Source organism: Camelus bactrianus, chromosome 28 (assembly GCF_048773025.1).
Source record: "Camelus bactrianus isolate YW-2024 breed Bactrian camel chromosome 28, ASM4877302v1, whole genome shotgun sequence".
NCBI lineage: Eukaryota > Metazoa > Chordata > Mammalia > Artiodactyla > Camelidae > Camelus > Camelus bactrianus.
In genome coordinates, this window is record NC_133566.1 from 19,804,352 (window position 1) to 19,821,096 (window position 16,745).

Here is a 16,745-nt window from a genome sequence, read left to right on the forward strand (position 1 = left end):
CCGTGTCTCGTGGTTCCTGCCCTGCTGCACACGAACGTGTGGAAATCTGTGGCGGGAGCCTGCGCAACCTTGCTGCCCTCTCTCCCGACTCCATGGGAACTGCCCTCTGAGGTCGCCAGAGATGTTTTCTAAAAAGTCCATCCTTTTCCTGATCTTAGAAGGTCTTCGTGTTTCCTGCAGAAAATCCACTGAATGTGTAGAAGTAGAAAACAAAATTTTTGTCCCACTCTTCCAGGGTAATCAGTGTTAATGTTTTAGTGTATTTCTGTCCGGCAAATACTTAATGTTTTTGATTACGTAATACATTTAATGGTTCAAAAATCAGAACGGGATTTTTTTTTAAGTACAGGTAGAAAATTCTTGCTCTCTACTCCGCAACTTTACATCTAGTTTTTTTTTTTTTTTTAACAAATACAAATAGACATATTTTCCTTTCCTTCTTAATTAGTGTATTTTCGTTGTCTTTTTTCTATGCATATTAATTTTCTCCCAAATTGGAACCATTGGGCAGTTTTGCATTACACTGTTTAAAATTACGTTTATAGTTATTGTTGTTTATAATGAAATCGTTTTATGAACACTGGCCAGAGTATGTGCTTTGTGGACTAAGGTTTAAAAAATGGTAGGCGCTAACTTAATGGAACATGTAATTTAGTGGACCACAAACATTAATCAAATATTTACACAGATGTGTGTGTGTGTGCATGTGCACACACATTCCAAGAAATGCTAAGAAAGAAAAGTACAGAAAACATGAGCTTTGTTGAGAAAGGCACTTTGAGCTGAGGACCAGGTGTAGACTGTAGGTATTTCTCTGGTGAGATTGAAGGGAAGAGGAGGGTGAGCTTTCCTGGCTGAGTGTACAGGGTGTGCAGAGGCCTGGAGACAGGTGGGAACTCGGTATTTTGTGTAAGAAAAAAGATGATGATAGCATTGTCAGATAACAGAGAAGAAGAAGAATGGCAGGGGATGAGGCTGGAGCAGATCTGGATTAAGGAGTAAATAATCTGAGAGTTGTCCCGAACATAAATCTCTTTGGGGCACAAAAGTACATCAAAAACTATGCCAGTTAACGCAGGTTGAAATGTAATCCCACTGAAAAGGACTACAGCTGTCAGGAGATAAACACTCCCCTGCAGTCTGAGTACAATATTCGGGTTCCATGGCATTCAGTACTAGTTAGTCCAAATTCTAAAGGGTTTTAAGGACTAGTACATGGCATAGATACAATTTTCAAGAACAAGTGCCTTGTCATTTAAAACCTCTTTAATATGCGTCTCAGTGTTTTTCTGTTGTAAGAAAATCTCACACACACTCTCATCACTAAGGCGAGAATAAGAATCAGAGTGAAGTGAGAAATTGTTTACCAAATTATTTCAGAACCATGACTCTGGCTAGAGGAAGTGAATTGGTAAGTGAATGTTTCTAAAATTGTCTCCACCTCCCCTAAATAAATACTTGAGTAACCTTAGAGAATACCGGCCTAGGACAAATGGTTACTAAACTTACGTGGTGATCATTTTGTAATACATGCAAATGTCAGATCACTATGTAGTACACGTGAAACTAACATAATATCGTCCGTCAACTATATTTCAATTAAAAAAAAAGGATATTGGCTTAGCACACTCATATGTGCGCACATTTGTGTTTGTGTGTGTAGATAGGAGAATGGCATATTATTAAGCCTGACCCATTATTAGGCAGGAGAGAAAATAAGGGTCCAAATCATGCAGAGTTCGTGGGCCATGTCCAAAGTTTTATATTTTATCCTAACATAAACGAGAAGCCATTAAAGAGGTGTAGGTAGGGGAAAGATATAATCAGAGACGGGAAGTTTTGAAGGTTAGTCTGCTTGTCAGGTGAAGAATCTGTCGTCAGGGTGGTGAGGGGAGAAGAGTGGATTTAGGAGTTAATCATTAAGGAGACTTGCTGTAGTCCAAACAGGACCAACACAGGGACGGTGAGAACGGAGGGAAGTGGTTGGACTTGAGATAAACTTGGGAGGCAACACCAACAGACCGTGGAGGTGGACTGGACTTGGGAGGGAGGGGGATGGTGAGGAAGGTGTAGAAAACCAGATTTAATAAGGGTAGGGCATAGAAAATGAATTCATCCTGCTCTTGTTTAAGATGCCTGTGGGACAGTCAAGTGGAGGTGTCAGGGAGGTAGTTGGAAATGTGAGCATGGAGTTCGAAGGTAAATATAGGAACTGTTTCCCTAACTAAAATATTGTTTAGAAAATATGACTTAATAGTTTCAGAAAAAGTAATTTGAGTTTATCATAATTTTTGTGACAGTTCCCTTATTATTGGAGATCTGAATTATTTTCAGTTTTCTACTGTTAGTAACTATTATTTGTAATCAGGGACTGGTTAAGGGCATGAGACAGACCCTCAAAAAAATGAAGCAACTTGCTTAAGGTTGTCCTATTATCTTACCCATCCTTGGACAGCAGTGAATATTCTTAACCTGCTAATTTGATAAGAAAAAAAAATAGTCACTAACTATTATTCTTGAATAGTTTTTGAACAAGTAATTCACATGACTTGGGGGAATTTACTTAATTGCTTTAAGTATCAAGTTCTTCATTATGAAATGGGAATCAAAGTGTTGAGGGTTAGATAATTCATACAGAGTATTTAACACAGTATCTAGCATATAATTAAGGTTCCCCCAAATTGTTGTTATTATAATTAATGTGTTCATTATAGAAAAGTTAAAAAAACAAAGATAAGCTAAAGTAAGAAAATAGAACTATCCTGTAATCCAGAGCTATGATCATGAATATTTTGTTGGTTCTCCCTTTTTTATAGGCATCTGTGTGCATATGGTATCAGCTGGAAACAGAGCAAGTTACAAAACCACTCATGCAGTTCTTACCTTGCAGACCTCTTTGTAGCTTTAGTGCTACTAGTCTTGTCACTTGTCTTTTAGGACACTAACCTCTCCTTGTTTTCCACTATTTGTTTACTCAGCATCCTTTGAGGGTTCACAGTTGTCATAGGAGCAAGTGTTTCCAGAAGGAAAATGGAATCAACAGTCTTAAACCCAGCACAGAGCTGAAGTAAGATAAGGACTTAGATATTTCAGCAGACTAGTGGGAGCAAACCCCGGTGGCAGTGGGGCAAGTGGTGAATGGAAGGTAAGTAGAAACCACCGTTTCCTGGAAGTGTGAATGAGAAACAGAGGGTTTCTAATGTGGGAGAAGATTAAGTTTTTTTATTGACTGAGAGGAAGACAGTATTAGACCAAGATTACAGGACAGATACAGTGGCTGGACGACTGGTGGAACAAGGTACCCAAGATGAAGGGCCGAGGTCTGGAGAGCAGTAGTGCAGTTCCCACTGGGTTGAACCCGGGGTTGACACGTAAGACCTGCAGAAAGGCGGTTAGAACGGCCGGGGGTGAGAGGATGTTTAGGTAGGGCTGTTGGAGATCAAACTAGAGCTGGCCTCAATTTTCTTGATACTCTAAGAGGTAAGGCAGTCTTTGAGAGTAAGAGGGTGGGGATTAAACTGGGGGCTTGATGGTGGAGAGAAACGTTGTTGAGGGGACTAAGAGAGGAAGCTGACCCAGGGTACGTGTAATAATCGATGAGCGGTGCTGAGGGCCTGCGTTATGTTAGGCACCACAGATCTACTGTGGCACCTGCTTCAGTTGTGTGGTTTTTTTTTTTTCTAAGAAGCAGATCTTAGCACTAACTCCTAACTCACACCAATTTCGGTTTAAGGGAACGGTAGGGTGTAACTTGAATAAGTCTTAAAATTGCCTTGCACTTCTTCATGATGAAAACACTCAACAAACTCAGAAAAGAAGGGAACTTCCTCAGTCTGAAGGGGGGCATGTGCAGAAACCTTACAACTAAGGTCATACTTAATGGTAAAGACTGGGTGCTTTCCCGCTGGGATAAGGAACAACGATGTATGCTCTCCCCACTTCTGTTCAGCTTTGTACTGGAAGTAGCCGAGACAGCTCAGCAAGAAAACAGAACAAAAAGCATCCAGATTGGAAAGGAAGAAATAAAACTATTGCTATTTGCAGATAACATGACCTTGTATAAAGTCCTGAGGATTTTCTAAAAATTTATTAGGATGAGTTCAGCACGGTTGTAAGCTGTAAGAGCATTCTACAAAAGTCGGTTGTATTTCTGTACACTTGCAATGGACAACCTAACAATGAAATTAAAAAACAATTTCATTTACCATTGTATGAAAAAGAATGCAATCCTTAGGTGTAAAGTTAACAAATGAAGTGCAAAACTGACACTGTGAAAATTTATGAGAGATTATTGAAAGGAACTGAAGAAGCCCTGAATAGATGAAAAGACATCCCATGTGCATGGACTGGAAGACTTGATTGTTAGAATAGCTGTGCTCCCCAATGCCTATTACAGTCCCAGCGGGCATCTTGGAAGAAGTTGACAAGCTGATCCTAAAATTCACATGAAAATGCAGGAGACCCGTAATAGCCAAAACAGTTTTGAAAAAGAACGAAACTGGAAGACTCTCACTTCCCAATTTTAAAATTTACTACAGAATGATGGTAATTAGGACAGTGTGGTACAGGCATAAAGACAGAGGTAAATGGAATAGAACTGAGAGTCTGGAATTAAGCCTATACTTTTATGGTCAGCGCCATTAGTATTAGTTGAGTAAATGCAAATCAAAGTCACAGTGAGATGCCACTTCACACCTAGCAGGATGGCTGTAATCAAAAAAAAACAAAATAATACGTTGGTAAGGATGTGGGGAAATTAGAACCCTCACTTTGCTGATTGCAATGTAAAATGTTGCAGAGCTTTGGAAAACAGTTTGGCAATTCCTCAAAAAGTTAAAACACGGAATTACCGTATGACCCAGCAGTTCTGCTTCCAGGTATAAACCCCAAAGAATTGAAAACAGGGACTCAAACTTATATTTGTATGTGAATGTTGATAGCAGCATTATTCACAAGAGTCAAAATGTGGAAACAGCCCATGTATTCCTGAATGGATGAATGAATAAATAGAATGTCATTTATACGTACGATAGAATATTACTCAGGTATAAAAAGGGATGAAACGCTGACTCACACTACAACATGGATGAACCTCGGAAACATTATGCTGAGTGAAATAAGCCAGGCACAAAAGGACAAGGACTGTATGATTCTTCTTACATGAGTTACCTAAAAGAGGCAAATTTATAAAGATAGAAAGTAGATTAGAGGTTCCTTAAGTCTGAGGGAAGGGGGGAATGGGGAGTCAATGTTTAATGGGTACAGTTTTTGTTTGGATGATGAAAAAATTCTGGAAATTATGGTTGCACAACATCATGAATGTACTTGATGCCACTAAACTGTCAACTTATACATATCATACATATATATGTTATATTACATATTTTACCACAATTTAAAAAGCTGTGTGTCTGAGTAGGGTGAAAAACCTGGCAAGTACTCAGAAAAAGGTAAAAGAAACTAAATTATTTTATCAAGACTTAAAAAACACAACTCTGATATATGTTACAACGTAGATTAACCTGGAAAACATTATGCTAAGCTAAGTCAGTCAGGCACAAGAGGACAAGTGTTTTATGAGTCCATTTATATGAAATATTTAGAAAGAGAAAGTAGATTAGGAGTTACCAGGGGCTAGGGAGAGGGAACTAAGGGAGTTACTGCTTAATGGTTACAGAGATTCTGTTTAGAGTGATGACAAGTTTTGGAAATAGACGGTGATGATGGTTGTACAATACCACGGATGTAATTAATGCCACTGAATTGTACATTGTTTAAAAGGACAAATTTTGTTCTATCTGTTTTACCATCCTAAAAAAAAAAAAAAACCAAATGAAGTGCTGTTACATACAACATGGATGAATCTTGAAAGTATTATGCTGAAAGAAGTCAGTGAGAAAGGACCATACTGTATGTATGATTCCATTTAAATGAAATAGCCAGAAAAGACACATCCAGAGACAGAAAGGAGATTCATGTTTGCCAAGGGCTGGGCTGGGCTGGGGTGGGAGTGGGGTGAGAAGGAGGAAGTGGAGGGTATTAAAGAGTATAGGGTTTCTTTTTGAGAATTTTGAACATGTTCTAAAATCGACTGTGATGATGGGTACACAGCTTTGAACATACTCAAAACCATCAAACTGTACACTTTAAATGGGTGAATTGTGTTATGTGAATTCTATCTCAATACGGCTGTAACAACAATGAAAAATTAGCTGTGGGGCAAGATACATGCAAAGCAATCCAAGGACACCCTTCTTGGTAATTACAGGACAAATGGAAATAAAAAGACCCCTCTCTCTGGATCTCAGTTATCGATGCAGACTGGTCTGTGCACATTCGAGACTGGAAGCTCGGCTGGATTTTTCTAGTTGAATCAGGCAAGATTTATATCCCCCTCCAATTAGCAGTAATCTTCTGTGTGTCTGCAAAACCCTCACCCCGGGCTCGGTGTGAGGAAGGGGGCTTAATTCAACAAAAGGACTAAAATACTCAGAGGAGGTCTTGCGACTGCAATTTTATTTTCTTTTGTGAAAATAAACAACTGGGAGTTTAAACTGCTCCAAAAAAACCCCATAAAAACAAAAAGAAATACACACAGAAGAAGCTTGTGAGGTGATGGGGGAGGGAGGAGGGTCTGTAGAGCTTTGGCAGATTGTGCTAGCACTGGCCCAGGTGACAGAAGCCAGACCTCGGAGCCAGGTCCTTTCTGCCACTCTGGGGCTGTGAGGGGACATCTTGACTGATGAGGGGATGGAACACAGGCTTCTTCACTGAGGAAGTGGCAGGCACCTTGAGGCCCTTTAAATGCAGGGAAGAACCATTTCAGAGGACCTCTTCCCCTGCCGAGAGCTGGAGGCTGGCGGGGTCAGGGCCACTGATGGAAAGGACGCTGGTGGAGACAAACCAGGCCAAGGTGTCTTCTGACACGGTCACAGCCTTACACTGGGCAGAGGATGAAGAAGATGAAGGCAAGAACCGATGGAGTTCAGCAAAGGAGAGACACGTGGGCCAGGTAAAGGGGAATGATGCCCAGGAATGGGATGGAGATGGAGAGGCGGCGGGCTGGAAATGGCAGCGCTGGCCAACATGCAGACTGGGTGGGGGAAGCCGGGACACACTGGGGACGATGAGGAGAGGGAGGAGGGCAGAAAGTCCAAGAGGTAGAGAGAGAGGCGTCTTCTGCCCAGGTCCATCCACCGCTGCACATACAGGAAGAGGAACACTACTTTTCAGTTTTCAGTTCTCTTTTTTTTTTTAAGTTTTTTTTGTTTGTTTTGTTTTGTTTTTTAAAAAAAGCCTTAAGTTCAGCTACTGGTTACATCTACAAAACGTAAAGTGCTGCCGTTAAGCAGTCACTTTACAGAACAGTCCAGAGTGGTCAAATATTGACCAATAAAGTTTCCTTTTTGTTTTTTTTCTTCTGCATCATTACTACTCGATGAGTCACGTGACAGCCTGCATGGGTCAGGGGGCAGCTCAGTGGGCAGACTTGGTGACCAAGGAAAGAGGCTGGGCCTGGAGAACGGGGAGGGCCTGGTGGGCATGGAGCGTGGCTGGGAAGGAGGGGGGGGACGTCAGCAGAGCTGTGGGCATGGACCCCAGGGGCAGGGGCCGGGACAGGAGTGGGGGCTGGCTGCCCATCTGGCCAGAGGAGGTGGCCGCCGCCTTCCCTGACAGGAAGGCTGCCGAGTGGAGCGCCAGCTGGGCCCGGGTCTCTGGCTTGGTGGTGAGGGAGAGGGGCTGCGCTTGCTCCGAGTGGGTGGCGGCCGGGGCGGCCGGCGAGGCCAGGGCCGCGGAGGGGGTGGCCGGGGAGTCCAGCATGCTGCCGTGGGAGGAGGCGGGGCTGTCACAGGGCTTCTCAGGCGGCAGGTACTGAACACATGGCTTCTTGCTTTTGGAGGCCAGAGCACCTAGGGAAAAAAAAACAAACAAAAACAAATGAAAGAGCCAGCAGCTAGTGGCGTTGGGTGAGGTGGGGGCTGGAGGAGAGGCCCAGCTATCCAGGGTGTGAGGAGGAACGCTTAGCGTTCACAAGGTCTTGGGTCCGTTGAAAAATAAACTTAATTACCCCGCTGCACCGCCCACAAAAAAGAATGCCTACCAGGAGGGAAGTGAGAATCTGAAATCATGACTGAGGCTTTCAAGACCCAGACACTGAGAGCACAGGGAAGGGGCAAGGCCCAAATGCCAAAGCCTATTCAGCGTCTGCCTGGAGGGAGGACAGCTCAGCCTGTCAGGTCGTCTCCTCTGCCTAAAATCTCGTCACTCGGGCTGGGTCTCCACTCAATTTGCGCTAAAATCTTTGGTTCACGGTACTGCTGGAGACAGTGTAGCACCTGCCAAGCAGCATGGTACACAGTGGGCTTTGCATCACACAAGTTTACTTACATGTACCCAGACTTAGATGAATACACGAAGGATACAGAGACAAAGAAAGGAAAGGAGGAGGAATAAAAAGCAGATGGACCCAGCAGTTCCGTATGTGTCCTGGGATGTGGGAAGTGTGATCAAAATATGGGTCACCGTGTGAGCCTCTCTGTGCTGGGTGATTCTGGTGTGAAAAGATACAGTACATACTCGGGGTACAAAGGGGCCCCCAGCCAACTATTCCTGGTATTCGACCACCCAGACACTGGAGGAAAATCTGATTCTATTGGATTCACTGGTAGGAGGTGCGTCAATCTCTTTTAACGGGCCGGTTTTCTAAGGCAATTTCAAGGATCCTTCCAGCTGTATTCAGTTTTTACCTTGCACACTGACTTCAGAACCTAACCCTCAAATGAGATGCAACTCAGCTGCACTGAAAAGCTCCTCGTCTTCCAGGTGGGAGAGTGCTGGGATCGAGTCCCACCGCCACCTTCAACAAGGGGCGTGACTGGGAAAATCCCTTCACGTCTCTGAGCCTTGGAAGTGATCATCTCCAAAAAGGGGGTGATGGCAACACCCACCCGAGTGGGCCTGGGGCGGAGGCCTTGGAAATGGCGGTTAGTACCATACAGCATTGTCTCCATGTCCATCAGAGACCAGGGCAGGGCCCTGGCAGGTGTAGCTGCATGGCGGGAAGGAGAAGTCAAGATGCGGCGCCTCCTTAAGACCTACCTTCTGCTTCCTGGGCTTGCGGCTGGGACTGGGTCTGCGACAGCTGCTTTTCTCGCTTCCTCTTCTTTTTCTTACCCTGGAAGATAACAGCCAAAGGGAGAGGTGAGCAGAGACAGAATGCCTGGCTTTTCCGGGGGACTCCCAGCTACGAAGCAGGCAGATGGGAGCTGCCCACCCCAGGCACTCCCCGTGGCGGCCCCAGGGGGAGGCAGAGTGAGACGTCCCGGAAGGCCGCCTCCTGCCCTCACTGCGTCCTGTCCTCACTCCGTCCCGCCTTCCTGCTCGGGGGTCCTGGCTTTCTTGGAAGGCCTCTTTCTTTCCTTGCCCGCCAGGCTTATCATCTGTTTCTCTCCCTAGAACTGTGTGGGGTTCCTGATCTTCTTGGACAGGGTCCCAAGTCTCACTGAAAATCTAACACAGCTATGAAGACTCTTCACAGAAGAAAAGCAAGCAAGAACGTACATTGAACAACCTGCCCAGTTTCAGGGCGTTTGTTAGAAGTGCCAGCAGCGGCTCGCACGCTGGTCTTTGAGCCCCAGGGTGGGAAGCCTTGGCCAGAGACGCTGTGACCAGCAGAGCAAGCACACAGCTCACACGGCACCCTGAATTACAGAACGAAAGGTTGAGTCCGCTTCCAATGGGACGGGCACAAATTTAAGTCTGTCCTCAGGACACCAAAACCAAGACCTTGTTGATCTCCTGAGAATTAAAGTGACTTCCTTCCGTCTAGGGAAACAGATTTCTCCCTGGGTCCTCTACAAACAGGGTCAACATCCTTCTCCCCTCTTCCTCCGGCAGAAGCCGATCCTGGGGTCCGAGTGGGCATCACGTACATAGTTGTCCCGGGCTGACCAGGTCGGGTAGAGCTGCGAGTGAAGCTGCCGCTCCTTCCGGGCCAGTTCGTAGTACTTGGCCTGCTCTTCTCGGGACAGGTTGTGCCACTGCGGGAGAGAGGGCCGGGGACGGCCGGGAGCGGTGAGCGCGGGGGACGCCGAGCTGCACGGCCCGGAGCGCAAGGACGGACCTTACCTTTCTCCCCAGGATCTGGTTAATGGCCGCACTCTCCTTCAGGGTGCACTCGGCCACCACCTTGGCCCTCATCTCCTTCATGTACAACATGAAGGCATTAAGAGGCTTCTTCACGTGGGGTTTCTTTTCTTCCTCTTTTTTCACTGGAACTGGCGATTTCCTGGGAAGTCACAAGGCTGGGGTTAGCGTGGGTTGGCTGGCACCTTCCACGGAGGCGGAGGGGATGGCTGGGGGGAGGGGGAGGGAGATGAGCCGCTTGGATGCGATTCAGGTGGCCCCGGGATTTCAGGGCCTGAGCATCCGGTTCCCAGCAGCTGACTGACCTCAGGCCCCGTTCTAGGAAAGGACAATCTCCTGACAAAGGAGAACAGGGTGGTGAGATCTGGGATGCACTGGCCCCAGGTGGGAAGGAGGAAGGGGGCAGGGCACTTCAGGCAGAAACAAGACGGGGGTCTCCTCGGCCACGAGGCACTGACTGGCTTTCTGCCGTCTTACGGCCTAGCGGACAAAGCACAGGCCTCAGCGCTGGTCTCGGCTCTGCCACTGGTCAGCCACGCGGCCCTGGGAAACTGTTCCTTTCTGGGCCTTGCAGCTGTCAAGTATATGGGGGGTAGGGGAGGAAGCTACACATTCCCTTAGGTTCCCTTTCAGTCTCAAAATCCTGATCGTAAAACATTCCTTAACATTGGAAAGGCTGCGCGGTGTCTCAGAGGAGGGGAACCCCAAGGGTCAAAGGGAACAAGTCCCAGGGAGAGGATGTGGCCGAGGGAGGCTGCCAGGCCCCCTGCTGAATTCCCCCTCACCCCCATCCCAGCTGCCCGGGACTCACGCGCTCACTGCCGGGCTCAGGCTGGGGGGCGCCGGTTCCTGCTTCACGATGGGGGAGACGATGGCGGGGTGGGGGATCCCTGAGGTGGGCAGACCAGGATGGGCCGGAGCCACCATGTGAGGGGAGAACCGACTGGAAACCAGGCTGCGTGCCAGGTGGAAACAAAGACAACAGACGGAGTCAGGCTGCAGGCCTGTCACCCACCAGTAAACACCCCCGCTGGGGCGGAGTGGGGGCATGGAAGGCCACGCACTGACCTCGGCAGAACCCAGTTTGGGACACACCGACTAGCCTCCCCGCCCCCACAAACGCACAAGTTTCTTCTATCTGGTGCTGAAAGCAGGTAGGACGAAAAACAGAAAAAAGGTGTGGCGGAGGTGGGAGGGTGTAGCTCAGGGGTGCTTAGCATGCATGAGGTCCTTTGGTTCAACCCCCAGTACCTCCATTAAACAAACAAACAAACCTAATACTTCCCCCTCCTAGAAAAAAAAAAAAAAAGGTGCAGCGGGTCAGCGGCCAGGGTACACAGAGGGGAAGGAAGGGCCTGTGCTGTGCGATGCATGGCCTTTGTCACTGGAGGTGCTATTGTCAGGTAGATCGGCCCCTGAGACAGAAGCCCCACACTGTCCCCTGTGCTGACATCATTTCAGGAACAGTTAATCCTCTCCCAGTCTCTGGCTTCAGTGTGATGTACACAAAATGCTCAGGGCCACAAAGCCCAGCCCATGGGGGGACTCGGTGCAGAAGGGCTGGGTGCGAGGGCTTTGCCATTCTTCTCTCAGAGAGGTGGGCACGACCGAGCTGAGCCTGTGGTCTCCGTCCCCACCAGGGGCTCAAGGAAGTGCCTCATCAGAGAGGTAGGGAAGGAGAGAAGGTGAGCCCCTGCCCAGAGAAGGCTGTGTAATGGTCAGAACTGGCACGGATGCTAATAGACGACCATCCCCCATGCTGCCATTTCATGCTCACAGCCCCAGCCCCAGGACTCACCTGGACATCGAGGCGTTCATGGCGAGGGCAGGGTAGGGGTGCCGGAAGCCACCGGGAGGAAGGGAGTACATGGGCTGTCCTTGCCTACAGGGACCAGGAGCAAGGAAATCCGGTCAGCAGATTGGCTAAAATGGGAACATCCAAGACAGGGAAGGAGGGGGGTTGGGAAGAAAGGATGATTAAGTAAAAGGCAGGAAGTAGGAGTTGGGAGGAAGCTGCCCTGGGGAGGGCAGGGAGGTCCGTCCCCGGCTTTGGTGAAAGGGCGCCTGTGGGACCCCAGAGCAGGCTGGAGGTCCGGAAGGCAGAGCTCAGCATAGGGAAGGAGGGAGGCTAAGAAAGGCTGTAAGTTTCCTTACTGTGGGACGAGCCAGCCGAGGGGATGGGGGATTTGTCCGACAGCTCCGGGAGACAGTGGGTAATACGGAGACAGCTCAGATGGGTGAGGGGGCCGAGGGATTCCTGCTTCCAAAGAGAGATGTGTCAGATGGTTCCCTGGCTCTACCTGAACACCTTACACCTGCAACTCCCAGCTACTTATACAGGAGTCGTTTAAGAGGCAGGCAGCAATCTTGGACTGAGAGACCAAGATATCCCCAGAGTCGTCAGCTAGAAAACCCAACTCGTTCATGGAAAAATAGACTTTGGATCTCCCGTCCACATTTGTCCTCCTCATTATCTGTAACTGGTAGGAACTATGCTTTCTCTAAAGAGGGGCTCCGAAAATGCTTTGAGCCATGGCAATTTGATGGGAATTTGATAAACACTGTGGCTCCCTCTGGGATGGACAGTTTGGGCAAGTGAAAAAAAAAAAAAGCCAGCTCAGCCTTACTGCTTTATAGCTATACATATGCACCTGGCTGGACCGATTGTACTTGAGGATGTTCGGTTTAGGGCACAGGTCTGGGTTTAGGGAGGCTCAGCCTGCAGCTGGCCTGGACTTCAAAGTCAATGAAAAAGGAGATGTTTTTTCCCTTCCAGCTCATCCCACTCCTAAAGCACTGAGAACCTAAAGTGAGAGAAACAGCGGCCGAGCAGCACCAGATGTGTGCTGTGGGACCAGGCCCCAGGGGTTATCTCATTTCTCTTCCTTATCCTCACAGTGACCCTATGTAGAGGGGACAGGTAAGGGACAGCTGAGAAAACTGAAAAGGCTAAAGTTAGTGGGCAAGGTTACAGACTCTTGTGAGTCAGAGACATGGTTTGAACCCAGGTCTGCCTGATTCCAGGGCTGAGATGGAGAAGGAAGCCTGCCCCGACTCGAGCTCTGGCCCAGGCCTGGCCTGGGCCACAGCCGACTCACCTGTCTTTGGATCGATCTCTGGGGACAGGTGTGCGGGAGGGGAGCCGGGGGAGAAGTGGTCGTTGCTGTAGGTGATGAGAGGCGTCAACGGGTGCATGTGATGCGGGTGCTGAACAACAGGGACTTTGTTCGACTGGAAGACAGAGAGAAAGGCTAAGGACAGTTGCCAAGGAGATGGAAAGTGCCGGCAGAGCCTGGAGACACTGCGGGCTCGGGTCCAGGGCACAGCAGTAGCGCGAACAAATCGCATGAATTTTTTGGCTCCCCAGCGCATATAAAAGTTATGTTAAAAAAAAAAGTTATATTGACACTACACTGTCGTCTGTTAAGGGTGCACTGACATTCTGCCTAAAGCAATCTACATACCCTAATTAAAAAAATACTTTATTGTTAAAAGGTGGTAACCATCACCTGAGCCTTCAGTGCGTTGTAATCTTTTTGCAATAGTATCATCAAAGATCACGGGACCACAGATCACCACAACAAACGTAATAATCACGAAAAAGTTTGAAATACTGTAAGAATTGCCAAAATGTGACACAGGGATGCAAACTGAGCAAATGCTGTTGGAAAAATGGGGCCGACAGACTTGGTCGACACAGAGTTGCCATAACCCTTCAATCCGTAAAAAAATGCAATTATCGGAGAAATGCAGTAAAGCGAAGTGCGGTAGAACGAGGTCTGCCTGTAAAACCTGCAGTTGTTTACTGAGTCGCGTGCGTGCCAAGTATTTTCCACGCAGCATCCCGTTCAGTCCTCACAGAGTACTTGCAAGAAAGCAGCCGTCTACACAGCAGGGAAAGAACAGCAGGATCAGAGGAGGGATTCCACCCACCCTCCTACATACCTGCTTCAGAAACGACCCACCACTATTGACTGCATGTATACTGCGGGGTGCTGCGGGCTGCCGAATTGTAAACCGTGCTCTGGGTAACCCCAGCGAAAGGTCCAACACACGCTCTCCAGATAAGCTTCACAGACACAGCAGCTCCCAGGTGCAGGTCTGAGACTGGGACCAGAGCAGCGAGGGAACGGTCACCATCAGACCTCACGTGACCAGCTGTCACCTTCAGGCTTTGCAGACAGCACCAAGAGCACCTGAAACAGTTCTCCCTGGAGTGTTTCAAACGCTCTGCTGACCTAACGACCACATTTCATTTAAAATACCCCTAAGCCTAAGGAATGCCATTATTTTATATAACTGTTAAGAAAGCAAAAAACACTAGCAGGTCATTGACCCTTCCTGATTTCACAAACGTTAAAAATGGGGAAAACCTGCGTGTCCTAGAAATTAGTGAACTGAATTAATGTTTTAACTGTTTTAACCTATTCTGACTTAACAACAAGGCTTTTTATTATTTTAAAAAAATGGCTACAATCCTTATTATAACCTAGCAAAGAAGCTACGATTAGCTTCATTTGACGAACAAGGAAACTGAGCTTGGGACGATTACATGACAGCCTGGGACACAGAGCCAGTAAGTGGCAGACATGGATTCATATCAGCCCTTCCATAGTGTTTTCCCAGCACTGGCGCCCTTCCCAACAGTCTAATCACAACATATCTGTCAGAGAAAGGACTGAAGATACTTTGGGGGGGGGGGGTGGATAATGAGGTAAATGAGTTACAAGTGGAGAAGAGATTTATTCAAAAAGAAATTTGTAAGAAGAACAATGTTTTGGAGGCATGTCAGGGGCCAGAATTCCTAACTGCTGTCTTCCTGGCTGAATGTTTAATTGCATTGATTCCCTGAGCCCTTTTTGCCTTTTACTCATTTGCCCCTTTGGTGCTCATCATGCAAGCTACAGTCTGCACATCTCCTAGGTATTCGTGTGCTGACGGTAGCCTGGCTCCGTTTTAGCAGGCTAAGCAGAAATGAGAGGCAGAGTATTGGAGCAGGCGACGAGCCCAGGCGTCCAGAGCCCAGGGGTCCAGAAACCAGACCCGCAGAAGTGAGGTCAAGAATTCAGATGTTTAAGAACTTAGAATTGATGGAAAACAGTATGGAGATTCCTCAAAAGACTAGGAATAGACTTACCATATGACCCAGTCATCCCACTCCTGCGCTTATATCCAGAAGGAACCCTACTTCAGGATGACACCTGCACCCCAATGTACATAGCAGCACTATTTACAATAGCCAAGACGTGGAGACAGCCTAAATGTCCATCAACAGATGACTGGATAAAGAAGATGTGGTATATTTATACAATGGAATACTATGCAGCCACAAAAACCGACAACATAACGCCATTTGCAGCAACATGGATGTTCCTGGAGAATGTCATTCTAAGTGAAGTAAGCCAGAGAGAGAAAGAAAAATACCGTATGAGATTGCTCATATGTGGAATCTAAAAAACAAAAACAAAAACAAAAACAAAACAACAAGGCATAAATACAAAACTGAAATAGACTCATAGACATAGAATACAAACTTGTGGTTGCCAAGGGGGCGGAGGGTGGGAAGGGATAGACGGGATTTCAAAATTGTAGAATAAACAAGATTCTACTGTATAGCACGGGGAAATATACACAAAATCTTATGGTAGCTCAGAGAAAAAAATGTGACAATGAATATATATATGTTCATGTATAACTGAAAATTTGTGCTCTACACTGGAATTTGACACAACATTGTAAAATGATTATAAATCAATAAAAAATGTTAAAAAAAAAGAACTTAGAATTGACCACGACCACTAGGTGGCACTGGCACTTGGCCGAGCCCTGCTGGTACCTCCCACTGTACAACTTCCTATCACCTCCCTCAGTGGGCTCATCTGAAGTTGCATGAGAAATTCTAAAACTATTTTCTTCTTACTGTTTTCACCTGTTCTCTTAACTGGCTTTTGAAGAGGTCTCTACGTGCATGCACATACACAAATAAGAGTATTAAAAAATTATTTTAGGGTCAGATTTCTAGGATCTTGATGTATCAAGGTTTCTTAGAAACAGCTTTGTCTAAAGGGTGATTTTTAGTACCATAAAAGCCATAGAATCATTACTAAAGTAATGGTAAGTGACAAAAGAATTATACAGAATGATTATAATTTTTAAAAAACACATAAACTCTATGATTTAAAAAAAAGACCAGAAGCACACCAAAATGTAAACAGTAGGTATGTCTGAGTGGTGGAACTATGGGTGCTTTTTGTTTTTCTTGTTCCCCTTTCTGCATTTTCCAACTTTAATTATTACCTACTTAAAAATGTGCATACGATAAATATAAAATTTATTTATAATAAGTATAAAATATACTTATGATAAACACAAATTCCCTAAGAAAGAAATACAAATTATATTTTAAAACATTTAGGAAAAAACAATCACACCAGCCCAACCCAGTCGTTACCATCATTTGGCACATCTCCATTCATTCAGGCCTCTTGTGCATCTGTTTTTTATTTACATCATTTAGAACCATCTTTTAAAAATTAACTTCTTTTGGCTTTGTTGAGGTATAATCAACAAGTAAGACTGTAATATATTTCACGTGTCCT

At 46.3% G+C, this 16,745-nt stretch overlaps 1 protein-coding gene and 1 long non-coding RNA gene across 2 annotated transcripts in view; one reads left to right on the forward strand and one right to left on the reverse strand.

The window, feature by feature from the left end:
• The first annotated feature begins 16 nt into the window (after window positions 1–16).
• Window positions 17–6,541, forward strand: LOC141575474 (uncharacterized). The gene is made up of 2 exons (XR_012503070.1): window positions 17–3,145; window positions 6,269–6,541. It is a non-coding gene; the product is annotated as an uncharacterized LOC141575474 (long non-coding RNA).
• TCF7L1 (transcription factor 7 like 1) overlaps window positions 6,498–16,745 on the reverse strand; it is a 144,892-nt gene continuing 134,644 nt past the window's right edge. Inside the window, exons 5-12 of the mRNA XM_074354743.1 lie at window positions 13,245–13,377; window positions 12,301–12,403; window positions 11,945–12,028; window positions 10,958–11,101; window positions 10,129–10,288; window positions 9,933–10,040; window positions 9,100–9,175; window positions 6,498–7,910 (exon numbers count right to left, since the gene is read on the reverse strand). Of these exons, the coding sequence (XP_074210844.1) occupies window positions 7,477–7,910; window positions 9,100–9,175; window positions 9,933–10,040; window positions 10,129–10,288; window positions 10,958–11,101; window positions 11,945–12,028; window positions 12,301–12,403; window positions 13,245–13,377 (1,242 nt within the window). The 3' untranslated portion in view covers window positions 6,498–7,476. The remainder of the gene's footprint in view (window positions 7,911–9,099; window positions 9,176–9,932; window positions 10,041–10,128; window positions 10,289–10,957; window positions 11,102–11,944; window positions 12,029–12,300; window positions 12,404–13,244; window positions 13,378–16,745) is intronic.